The 12,204-nt window shown below is 52.9% G+C and overlaps 1 protein-coding gene and 1 long non-coding RNA gene across 2 annotated transcripts; one reads left to right on the forward strand and one right to left on the reverse strand.

Moving 5' to 3' along the window:
• Window positions 1-616: 616 nt before the first annotated feature.
• On the forward strand, window positions 617-5,489 carry TRIB1 (tribbles pseudokinase 1). The gene is made up of 3 exons (XM_040695966.2): window positions 617-1,142; window positions 1,426-1,718; window positions 3,244-5,489. The coding sequence occupies exons 1-3, from the start codon at window positions 786-788 to the stop codon at window positions 3,710-3,712; spliced, it is 1,119 nt and encodes a 372-aa protein (XP_040551900.1). The 5' UTR covers window positions 617-785; the 3' UTR covers window positions 3,713-5,489.
• Window positions 5,490-6,854: 1,365 nt separating this feature from the next.
• Window positions 6,855-11,607, reverse strand: LOC121109917. Its single transcript, XR_005857667.2, has 2 exons — window positions 9,328-11,607; window positions 6,855-9,089 (listed from the first exon to the last, which is right to left on the reverse strand). It is a non-coding gene; the product is annotated as an uncharacterized LOC121109917 (long non-coding RNA).
• Between the last annotated feature and the right edge of the window lie 597 nt (window positions 11,608-12,204).

Below are 12,204 nucleotides of genomic sequence, written 5' to 3' on the forward strand. Positions count from 1 at the left end.
CGGCAGCACGGTTTCATGCGTTGCTTAAAATACACGGCGAGCGCTGACGGCGGCGCCGGGCACTGCCCGCGGGAGCGGCGCTGCGCCGGGCTGGGGCGGACGGGCGGGAACCCCCCGGCACGGGGCAGCCTCAGCGCCGAGCTCCTGCCGGCCTCCCGAAGCGCCAACGCTGCGGCCCTCCGCGCGCTGTTCGGTTTGCTGCCCGTTTCTCTCTCGCTTTCTTCCCGCTCGGCGGCTCCCCGCCCTTACAGCCGCCCCGGGAGCGGCCCCTCGCCGGCCGCCGGGGACGCGTTTCCACGCGGGGCTGAGCGCACCAAGGAGCCTCGCGGCGACGGAGCCGCGCTCCGCGTTTTGCTTCCACGCGTGGGAGCGCCGCGGGGGCAGCGGCACTCCGCGGCCGGGGTCGGGGTCGGGGTCGTCCCGGAGCGACGGAGCATCGCACGGCGAAGCTCGGGGGCACGGCGGGGCGGGCGGAGAGCGGGGCGGGGCGGAGCGGGGCCGAGCCGAGCTCCCTCCTCCCACTTCCCCGTGCGTCAGGGCCGGGAGGAGGAGGAGAAACCATCTTTTTTTTTTTTTTTCCTTTTTTTTTTTTTAAAGCCTCCAACTACTTTAGCGCGGAGTCGGCAGCAGATGGTGGACCCGGCCCGGGGCTGCGGCGGGGACAGCGAGGGGATGCGCCAGCCGCGCTCCGCCCGCCCTTAGCCCCCGGCCGCGCTTCTTTTTCTACTCCTCCTCCTCCTTCTCTTCTTCTTCCTCTCTCCGCGCCGCTCCGCTCCGCGCCCCCCATGAGCCGCCCCGCGCCGCCGCCGCCCCGCCGCGCCGCCGCGCTCCTCCTGCCGGCAGCCCGCTGCCGCAGCGCCCCGGCCAAGCGGCTCCCGCCGCTGCACGACGGCCCCGCCGAGGAGGCTCCGGCCGCCAAGTGCCCGCGCCTGGCCGAGTGCCCCGGCGGAACCCCGGACTGCCTGAGCGCCCCCGGCTCGCCCTGCGCGCCCGCCTCGCCCGCAGCCGGCGGAGGGGCGGCGGGGAATGTGGGCGCGGCGGGGCCCAGCCTGATCGCCTCCTATCTGCTGCTGCCGCTGGCCGAGCGCGAGCAGGTGTCCCGAGCGCTGAGCGTCAGCTCCGGCCGGGAGCTCCGCTGCAAGGTGAGCGCCGGGCGTCCCGGGGCGGGCCGGCGGGCGGTGGGGGCTCGGAGGGGCTCCGAAACGCTTTGGGGCGGTTTGTGGCTTCCGTTGGTTTGGCTTTCGCTCCCCGTCGTCCGTGCGGAGCGAGCGGTGGAGCCGCGGGGGAGGGTCTCGGTGCCGCTCCGAGCGGAGCACGGAGCCCCGGCGCTCCTCCATCCCCGGCGTTGTTTGGAAAGAGTCTCTGGACGCGATTCCGCTTCCAACGCCCTCGAGAACGAACGTTGCGCTCTTTTCCTCCGCACAGGTGTTCCCTCTCAAACACTACCAGGACAAGATCCGGCCCTACGTCCAGCTGCCCTCGCACCGCAACATCACCGGCGTGGTGGAGGTGATCCTCGGAGACACCAAGGCCTACGTGTTCTTCGAGAAGGACTTTGGGGACATGCACTCCTACGTGCGGAGCTGTAAGAGGCTGAGGGAGGAGGAGGCCGCCCGGCTTTTCCGGCAGATTGTGGCGGCCGTCGCTCACTGCCACCAGTCGGCCATCGTGCTCGGAGACCTCAAGCTCAGGAAATTTGTCTTCTCCAACGAAGAGAGGTGAGCGGCTGTCACCGGGCGGGGAGTGGGGAAGCCTCGTTTGGAAGGGCGAAGAGCATCCCGAGTGCGGGGTGGGCCCGTGCCCCATGTGTGCGGCGGGGCACCTGCTGGCTGCGGTTGGGTCTTGGCGGAGGGAATGGAGGGAGCTCTCCATCAGCCTCCACTCTTCCAGCAGGAGTTCAGTGAGATCTGTTGGTAGTCACGGGGCAGCGGCTGGGGCTTGGTGGTGATGGATGAGTTTCAGGGCCAGGCGGATGAAGGGGATGGGATGTGGAGGGAACGAGGACAGCACAGTGCTGCTCGGCATCTCCGTGCTGGTGCTTCTGCTGCTCCGTGGATACGGGCGCGCACGGCACAGAGGGCGGCACATGGTTAAATGTCCCGCAGGGGGGAAAGTGGTAGAACTTAACCTAAATCCTGAGTTATAGCAAGGTGGTTCCAGCTTCCCCCATCTGCTGGCACGCTGCTGGGATGAGCTTCTAAGTTTAGAGCAGGGCAAAGCATTCAGTGTCTCCCTGGAGAGCTGGCTGCTCTCTGCCCCACGCTGCACGTGGCAGAGCTGGGAGTGCGGTGTCAGCCCCAGGAACTGACCCCGAGTGGCCGCCGTGCTGTAGGATGCTCAAAAAATGGGTACAGGCTGCAATGGGGTCACACTTAATGTGACGAAACAGAAGAAACCGCTGTGTTTGGGGTTTTTTTAACTGCTTCTATGGGATATCGGTTGTGAAGGTGATAAGACAACGAACCAGAAGTGCACCTCTTAAACAGAAACAGCCGTCTGTTGACATGCAAAGAAAGTAATTCCTTTGAAGGAAACTATTGCAGCTTTTCCCGCCCCTAGTGAGATGAAACATTTGTTGAAATGTTACATTGCACACAGCCGGGCTCGTTTGGAAATTGGCGTTGCACAGGCGAGTGTCATGTGCATTGCGTTTGGCAAGAAGAGGGTTAAGCAATGGCAGGCGGGCGCTGGGGCTCACCAGCACAGGTGCAGTTTCAGTGCTCCCGCGGCCAATCCCGGGCCCACGGTTCGCATTGAGTCACATTTTCCGTTTACAGAACCGATGGGTATTTTGCATTGCAGCGGGAGGTCACGCCGAGGACAGGCTGCAGTTAGCACATCCCTGCGGCACGTGAGCCGTGGCTGCTGGTGGGAAGCTCCCGGTTGGCCGCCACCGGGACCAGGGCACCACCTGGAAAGGCAAAAGGGAGAAAATAGGGATTGAGCAAGCCGGTGAGCGCTGAGAGTGCGGAACAGCCAGGCTTTGTGTTGTGAAAATGAATGCTGGGATGGCAGCAGGAGCCTCGCCGGCGTTCCTCGAGAGCCCGGCACTTGCTGACATCCCAGCAAACAGCCATGCATGGAGCTACGTTTGGGTCTGGGATAAGCGTCCCTGGTGCAAGTTAGGAAGTTGTTGCCTCTCCTTGGCTAGTGCATGGAAGGGAGTGGTGGTCGCTGTGCAGAGCAGTCGGTCTCGCTGCCCCGTGTCTCTAACTCATGGCTTCCCCCCATCGCCCCCCGCAGGACGCAGCTGAGGCTGGAGAGCCTGGAGGACACGCACATCATCAAGGGCGAGGACGATGCGCTGTCGGATAAGCACGGCTGTCCCGCTTACGTCAGCCCCGAGATCCTCAACACGACGGGGACGTACTCGGGGAAGTCGGCCGACGTGTGGAGTTTGGGAGTGATGCTCTACACCCTGCTCGTGGGACGCTATCCCTTCCACGACTCGGACCCTAGCACTCTGTTTTCCAAAATCCGCCGCGGACAGTTCTGTATTCCCGACCACGTCTCCCCCAAAGCCCGATGCCTCATCCGCAGCCTCCTGCGACGGGAGCCCTCTGAAAGACTCACAGCCCCGGAGATCCTGCTCCATCCCTGGTTCGAGGCGGTCCTGGAGCCGGGATATTCAGACCAGGAGACGGGAACTTCCGATCAAATCGTTCCAGAATACCATGGAGACAATGACGATATCAGTTCCTTCTTCTGCTAACCCTGAAATCTCAAGAACCTCGCCGTTCTCACCTCTGGCATCTCCGTAGGGTTTCATTATTTTATTTTTATTTTTCCACGTTACAGACTCAAAGCATCTTAAAGTGCCAGTATGGTCAGAAAAGTGACCTTGTTTCAGATAAACGTCGACCCGCAGATCTCTGCTGTGAGCGCACACAGAGGCTCCATGCTCGCCCTGCCGGCGGCGTGGTCCTGCTGCCCGGAGGAGCCACGTGGCTCTGCTCCTGCCTCCCGTGCCCTCTGCCCTTCCCTGCCGCGTTTTGGCTGCAGAGTCTTATTGCTGGCGATGGGAGAGATGCAGAGCCAGCCCTCAGCTTCCCCCTTTGCCCCAGGTTGTATGGACAGCGATGTGCAGTGGGTGGGGGGCACAGGACGTATCTCTAACTGAGCAAATCTGACAAATTTAGGTTGTTTTTTTTTTTTTTTTTTCTTTGTTGGTTTATAAAGTTGGGGGAATTGACTTGGGGTCTTGCAAAGCAGTTTTCTGACTGTAAGTGCACTTTAGTGAGGGAAGGAGGTCTTCATCAGCACGTCCAGCTGCCTGCTCGTTGCTCCGATCAGTCGCATTTCTATAGGGATGAAGCTTTCAGATCCTCCCATCAGAGAGATCCCTGCTGTGATCACTGCCGGGACCCTTCTGACATGGTAGTGGGGGGGGGGGAGAGGGGGACGTAGCTGATCTCCAGCTGGATCCCCTCTGATGCCATTCACTGAATGCAAAATCGTTTTAAATGGCCTTCAGCCTCGAGTTACCACGGCGTGTCCTGTGTGACTTCATGCCCTCAGCAGGCTGGTCAGGCAGCGAGTCTCAGCTCCCAGTGCCAAAACGTATCCGTTTCCCCAAACGTAACGCTATCAGGAGGGCACCTTCCCTTGGACAGCGATAAGGGCCATCTTGTACAGTGTATGTAAACATGTTCACGTCTTCCTACAGGCTCCATTCTTCTCCCCCCCCCTTGCTCCTAGAAAGTCAGTCTTAAGAATAAAATCTCCGTATGCCCTTAAGTTGATTATTCAGGTATGTTGTTGGCCTGTGGCTACGTTGTTCTTTTTTTTCCCCCCTTAAATTTTGTTCTTTTGCATGATTATTCATAGTCTTTCCAGTGTGTGTGGATAACAAGTAGACCTAGATCATTAGCTTCCTAGGCTGGGGGTAAGTAACGCTTAGCCCTGCCTCAGATTCCTCTGTTCCACACCTTGTGCCCAGTGGCTCACACAGGGATGGCCGTTTGCATTGGAGAGCGCGTTGCCCGGTGGACGTGAGGTGGGCAATGGGGTCATCCCCGGGGTGGTCTGGCGTTGAGCTGCCGGCGCGTTGCGGGAATACCATGTATACCTCATGGACTGTGTACTTTGTACATACCTTACGTGTGGGGGTCGTTATTTTTTTGTTGTTGTTGGGCTTTTTTTTTTTAATGTTTCGTTCCATTGTACTTTGTTTGTCCTAATAAGAGGTGTCAAAGAGCAATTTAATGTGAATTATTGTTGGCAATACTAACTTGACGGAATCATGAGCACTAAGAGCAGGGCACTACAGCTCTCCGTTGCACTAAACCTCTCATGATTGCTTGACATTTGTATCTGTGATACAGTTTAACCCTTCTATGAAAAAGAACAGTGAATTTGTATATATTGGTAGAAAAATCTGCTAGAAAAGCTGAAAACACTATGTCCAACTTGTAAATATGTAGATATCTGTGGAAACCTGGATGATAAAGTCTGACTTGTAGAAAGTTTTAATAAACTTGGTTTCATAATGTTTGCTCCCGTTCCTGGTGGTGTCTCAGGGTGAACACTGGGGCTTGGCCTCAAAGCGCATCAGCTTATGGCTGTTGTCTGCAGGTGGCCCATCACCCCCCGGTTATATCTGCATGGAGGTGAGAGGGGATGGGGGATTCTGTTCCCAATCTTTGGGACTGGGGACGTGGAAAGGGCATGAGCTCTCCCTAGAGCTATGTGGGACAGGACGTCCTGTTGGGTAAGGATGGGGAAGAGAAGTGGCTCTGCTTTGGAAGAGTCAGTCTGGTTTAGCCGTTGGGTTTCAGCCGCCCAACTTAAGTCACCCCATTGCCTTTCAGCATGTGCATTCTTTTATAACTGGGTGCAGATGGCAGCGAAAGGCTGTCCTCCTACACCTGCCTTCCTGGCCATGGGATGTGCAACCCAGTGGAAAACTGGGTCTCGGGTATCTCCAAAGGAGCAGCTCTGAGAGCATCGGCCAGGCTGGAGGTGGGCTCCAGCGCTGCTGGTGGAAGCACAGAAGCTGCCCTGTGCTCCTGTTAAAAATGAGCTGAAAGCTGACAGAGCTGCTGTGCTTTATGGCTGGGAGCGAGGCGTATAAATAGCAGCAGTATCAAGGTTAGAGAATGTGCTTTCCTGAAAGAGCTCAAGCCACCCTTGTAATCCACCCTGAGCAGTGAGATCATCGCTTGCAAGTACAGAAGAGGAGGAAGAGAGGCTCGGTTTTTATTTATACTTTGCCTCATGCTTAACTTTGTCCTTTTGCTTGAAATCTGTTCACCAGAGCAACTGCATCCAGGCAGGTCTTGGAGCCAGGGTGGCTTTGAGAAAGGCTCTGCTCTCGGAAAGTGAGCTGAGAGCAAGGTGAGGGGATGGGAGCTGGTCAGTGACAAAGAATGGTGCGATGGCTGTAATTAGGTGCCTTGCCTCCCACTCTGACAAACCAGCAATCTGTGCAGTAAGCATATTTTCTTAGAGCTCTCGGAGTGAATGTCAGACACCAAAATATCTCAAGTTACTTGACTGATGTTATTCTTGCAAGAGTTGTAAAAATACATGCGCAGCATTGCCCAGCTGATTGAATTACAGCTGCCCTGCCGTACCTTCAGCCTTGGACCCAAGCCCACTTAGAACAACTGCAGGAGGTTCATGCTTTGGTGAAACCTTGACAATATCTAATATATATATATACATATATATTTGCCCACAGTGAAGTCACCCTCAGTAGGTGAGTGAATAGGTCACCCCATGACTTTATTTCACATGAGCGACACCGTAGAGCAATTAAAATAAATGGCAAATGGTAGTAACATCTGCAAACAGCCTCTGTGTTGCTTTAGGGATTATAATGCAACATCCGTTTGTACAGCAGAATAAATTGCTATTGCTTCGTAACCTCGTCGTTTGTATTATTGTATACAAAGTTTCAGAGCATGTTGAAAGACCAGCATATAAAGTGATTAAACTCTGATGGTGGGTGTGAGAACTTTGATTTATGCAATGCATACATTTCATCTCGAGTCATAATTTGTCTATTTTTAAATGGTCCCTTTGGACGAGGGCTGCAGGAATCTCTTGTTTATTTCTTAGAGCCGCTCACCATTTTGTACTGAAGTTGAAAGAAGTTGCTGGCCTCTCCGGAAGGTGCTGGGAGCCTTTGCTGCTCATCCATTTGCTGCTGGAAACAACAGAAAGTTGTGGTTTTTCCACGACATCCTGGGCTCCATCCTCAACTAGCGTCCAGCTGCCTCCCTTATCTCCCGGATTATATTTTTATCAACACTGAATTGATACTTCAGCTGCTTTTTAGCCCTCCGTTCGATAATTTTTCAAGCAATAGAGCAGAGTGTAAGCCAGCTTCCTCCTGGAGCACCAGGTGAAGCAGCCAGCTCAGCGTACTCAGACTGAAGGTCAGCGTCTCCTTGCCAAGCGTGTGACACTGCCGAGCGTATGGGCAGCTCATTATGAAGCACTGATTGAATTCCAGTTTCACTGATGCAAACAAGGACCCTGATTTTAGGACACCTTAAAATCAGGCTAAGGCACTTCTTCATCAGTTATTTACGAAGGAAAGGAAAAAAAAAAACGAAAACCCCACACTCTTTTATAAAGATACATAGAGAGATTCATTGCACTTGGCTGAATCACAAAGGCTGTGCGGTGCTCCTCTCAGCTCTGTGTTAATGGATTGAGGGCAGGCCCCAGAGATAGCTTTAAACACACAAATTATTCAATCAGTGCTGAGTGCACTCTGTCAAGCAAATCTCTTCAGATTATCTCTTTATACAAAAGCAGATTTTTTGTTCATTTTTTTTCATGCATTCTGTCGGGATGAAAAAAACCATTTAGCTTTAGTTCTCTTTAAACTAAAAGAGGGGAGATGTAGGTTAGACGTTGGGAATAAATCCTTTGCTCAGAGGGTGGTGAGGCGCTGGCACAGCTGCCCAGAGATCTGTGGGTGCCCCATCCCTGGAGGAGCTCAAGGCCAGGCTGGATGGGCCCTGGGCAGCCCGAGCTGGTGGGTGGCAGCCCTGCCCACAGCAGGGGTTGGGGCTGCATGGGCTCTAAGATGCCTTCTAACCCAAACTATTCTGTGATTCCAGGGTTCTGGCACTGCACAGGTTTGGCAGCATGAAGAAATATCCTGTGCAAATGTTTCTTACGAACACAGAGTTTCCCTACAGAGCACTGAGAAGAATAGCCTGACATACAACCATGTTCTGAATTAATCCCTTGTAAAAATGTCTTTGTTAAATGCAACATCTCTCAGAACTATTGTTGGTGAAAGTACCGTGAAATTTGCAACAGTTCTTACGCTATATTCCTCCGTAACTTGCAAAATCCCACTCTCCGAGTGAAACCCAGGATCCGTATTGCAGCCAGGATCCATTTTTGTTACAGCAAAACTACAAATCCTTTAGGATATGAGTTCCCAGCTGGAACTTTTTTTTTCTTTTTCTTTTATGAACCTGGCTATTTAGAAAATGCCTTAAAGAGAACTCATTAGTTTTCATTGCGCTGTATGCATTTAACCAGCTAAACAAGCTAATGTGCAGCACTTCATTTCCTAATTTGGCTTTGAAGCCGTCGCAGCAGAAGTATCAATTACATTCTGTCAAATGCAAACATTAACATAACTGTATGAAGCAATCATGTTTCTAACAACAGCAAGCACTGCCCAGAGGACCAAAATAAATAAAATTCATAGAGCAAGAGGTAACGCTTTTCTTTATGGTGAGATTAGGGCTGGCCAGCGTTGGTTTGTTTTCCTCTCTGGGGACGGGGAGCAGTGCCTGTGGAGCTGCCGAGGCCAACCCGGCCCCATAGTGCAGCTATCAGCAGCTCAGCCAGGGCACAGCCCCGTCACTGTGGGTGTGGATTTCTGCATGCAACTCCCGCTGTTATTAATGGTTAATTAACGTGCAATTTGCAGAAAGAGATGAAACTCGGACCTCGGCGGCGCAGCGTGAGCGCTCACGCAGGCTTATCGTTTGAAGAAATATCAGGGTGACACGAAGGGTGGATGGCAGAAAATAAGTGCGGCGTGAATCAGCTGCCCCTTGTTTATCTCACGGCGCTGTGGTGGGAAAACATTCACCTCCAGCCACTGCTGCCTCCTGCCAACAACAAAAGTCGCGTTTGATAAATTATTAGTGGAGATGTTCTCAGTGGCTTTGCTTAGATTTTACTCCTCTTGCGCAAATTGCAGATTAGGAAAGCATTAAGTAACAACAGTGTGGCTAAAGTATTACACATCGCCCTGGCTATTAGCCAGAGAATGTAGCATGCAAAAGCTGACATTGCCTAAGAAATCAAATATAGCTCTGGTCAGCACAGAAAATTACTCTTCCCTACCACTAAAGGTAGTTGCTCAGTTTCTGTTGTGTCACCCAGTGTCTTGCAGCAGAAAACTGTTCATTCCGGGGCTTTCTTTTCCTTTTTCTTTTTCTTTTCTTAACTTCCAGGTAGTGACAAAGCCACAAACATTTAGATGAATCACAGAAACCATAAATGTAATTGAGTGTAAAGCTATTGTTGGGCCTTGTGATGATATCCCCATCCAGTCTCAACTTGTCGGAGTTGTAGTCTTACAGAGGTTTATATACTGTAAGGTTTCTTTGCCATGCTGTCAACTGGGGGCAAAGTACTGACATAATCATGGAATCATAGAATAAAGTGAGGCAGAAGCACCGCCATAATTTGGGACAGAAGCCTGCACAGTGCTCTTGTGCCCAGTCACAATGACTTTGCAGTGAGAGGCCTGATGTGAGTAAGTGCTTCCCCTGGTGAGTAAATACAGCAGAGTAAAGCTCGTCATGTTCACCCCTGAGCCTTTGTGACAAAACAGAGGCACAACGGCACCCAAGCTCCAGGTGAAAGGCTGAAGCCCACCCCGGTCTGTGTGTGGATTGTTACCTAAGCATCACGGTGGTAAACCCTCTCCTTTCCACACCAGTATGTGTGCACAAACTGCCTGTGTCTGTCAGGCCAACAGGCCCACTTGTCCCCTGGAAGCACTGGCAGATGCCTACAAAGGTGCACGGAGCAGGCAGGTGCCTGTCAAGCTCCACCTGCGATGTCCCTGCTGTGGCACAGGGACAACATGGCTCACTTATGTTCAACTTGGCATTTAGCCATTTTCCAAGGATCTTCCTTTGAGAAAGGGTCTTTGACTCTCTGTTCTTTCAGGCCTCAAGATCCTGCAGCAGTGAGCTCCAGAGCGGAATACCACTACAGGCCTTTTCTTGGAAAGAGGATATTCTCCAAAACATAAGAAAATGACAGGAACTCCTGCAGAGAAGCAGCTGGCCCTGTGTCCATGGGAGGTCACCCTAGGAGATGGCTGTGGAGCCCGGGGTGGTGGAGGCCTGGCAGAAAGGCTTAATCAGCGAGCTCATGGGATTTTGTATCACGGGTCTTGTGATCCTTAATATGTGAGAGCCCTGTCTGCCAAAGTTAATGATCTCCAGGAGATTTCCAGTTCCCATGGGAGGAAGAAAGAGCCAGTGCTCAGTCCTCGCCGTTGAGGGATTTGAAAGGATGTGTCCTGTGAACCCTTTGGACTGTTCTCTGTTTGTCACCAGTGTCCCGGCCAGATGCTCTGTGCTGTACAGGCATGCTCGAGCGGCTGCCTCATTACAGCAGGCAGAGCTTTGTCCTTTTATCTGAGCAGCTGGCAAAACAATAAATTAAAAAATAAGGCCAAGTCAGCAAATAGCTTTCTTTCCACATACACGAGGTTAGAGGAACTGCTCCCCCTCCTCCGGAATGATTTCCTGACTTAGTAACATTTTTCTCAATCTTCTCTTCTTCTTTTTCTCCAGGCGTGTGAGGAAAAGCAGGACGTGTGTCTCGGCCGGAGGGGAGGACCTCACCACACCATGATGCGGCCCAGCCGGCTTGTGACCGTGTGCTGACCACAGCCATGGCCCTGGGAGGCCTCTCCCCGTCATGAAGCAAGGACTGTGCCACTGCGCCATGGGGAGAGGATCTCAGCATGTCAGGATGGGCCCCTGACCATGAGGGAACCCCTCCCTGTGCTGTGGGATGGTTGTGTGGATGTGCTTGCAAGCGTGTTGATAGTATGGTCCACACTGGGCCATCTTGGATCCAGGACTTCTATGCTAGAGGAGGACGTGCTGGAAATACATCTCACTTCAGTTCAGTGCTGCATGTGATCTGAAGTCCTTCAGCTGCTGACCACGGGCAGGGCTGTCCTCATGGGTCTCAGTGGGCGAGCAGGGACCGGGCTGGCCTGTGATGCACATCCTGCTCACGCATGTGGGCATGAGTCAGAGCCTGAGAGGAAGAGGCCTCGCCCAGCACAGAGCGGTGCCGGGCACTGGGTGAGGTGCTGACAGAGCTGGCCACCTGTCACTGCTGGCAGCACCTGCACCTGCAGCATGGGGAAGGGGTTTGGAGTCAGGGTTTTAACACAAATGCTACAGGATAGGTTTTTAGAGATGTTTTAGAAATGTATGCCTTGGAGTTGGAGGAGCTGCTCAGGGCTCTCAGAGTCATTCATAGAACCATAAAGACCTTATAACTCTCTTCCAGTACTTGGAAGGTGCTTACAGTGAGAGCGGGGTAGGTCTCTTCTCACTGGTGACAGGTGACAAGACGAGGGGAAATGGCCTCAAGTTGCGCCAAGGTAAGTTTAGGTTGGACGTTAGGAAACACTTCTTTACAGAAAGGGTGTTTAAACACTGGAATAGGCTCCCCAGGGAGGTGGTTGAGTCACCATCCCTGGATGTGTTTAAAAACCATTTGGATGTGGTGCTCAGGGACATGATTTAGCAGAGGGTTGTTAGAGTTAGGGTACTATGGTTAGGCTGCAGTTGGACTTGATGATCTTTGAGGTCCTTTCCAACCTGAGTAATTCTATGATTCTATGATTCTGTGAAAGGTTTGAAAAAAACACTGAGATCATCTGGTCCAACAGTCCACCTACCACCAATATTGCCCACTAAAACACGTCCCTAAGTACCACATCTCCATGTTTCTTGAACACCTCCAGGGACAGTGACTTCACCACCACCTCCCTGGGTAGCCTGTTCCAATGCCTCACTACCCTTTCTGAGAAGAAATTTATCCTAATATACAACCTGAACCTCCCCAGCATAACTTAAGATCATCACCTCTCATCCTATTGCTGTTACGTGGGAGAAGAGGCCAATCCCCACCTCACCACAACCTCCTTTCAGGGAGTTGCAGAGAGCAATAATGTCTCCC

This window comes from Gallus gallus, chromosome 2 (assembly GCF_016699485.2).
Source record: "Gallus gallus isolate bGalGal1 chromosome 2, bGalGal1.mat.broiler.GRCg7b, whole genome shotgun sequence".
Taxonomy (NCBI): domain Eukaryota; kingdom Metazoa; phylum Chordata; class Aves; order Galliformes; family Phasianidae; genus Gallus; species Gallus gallus.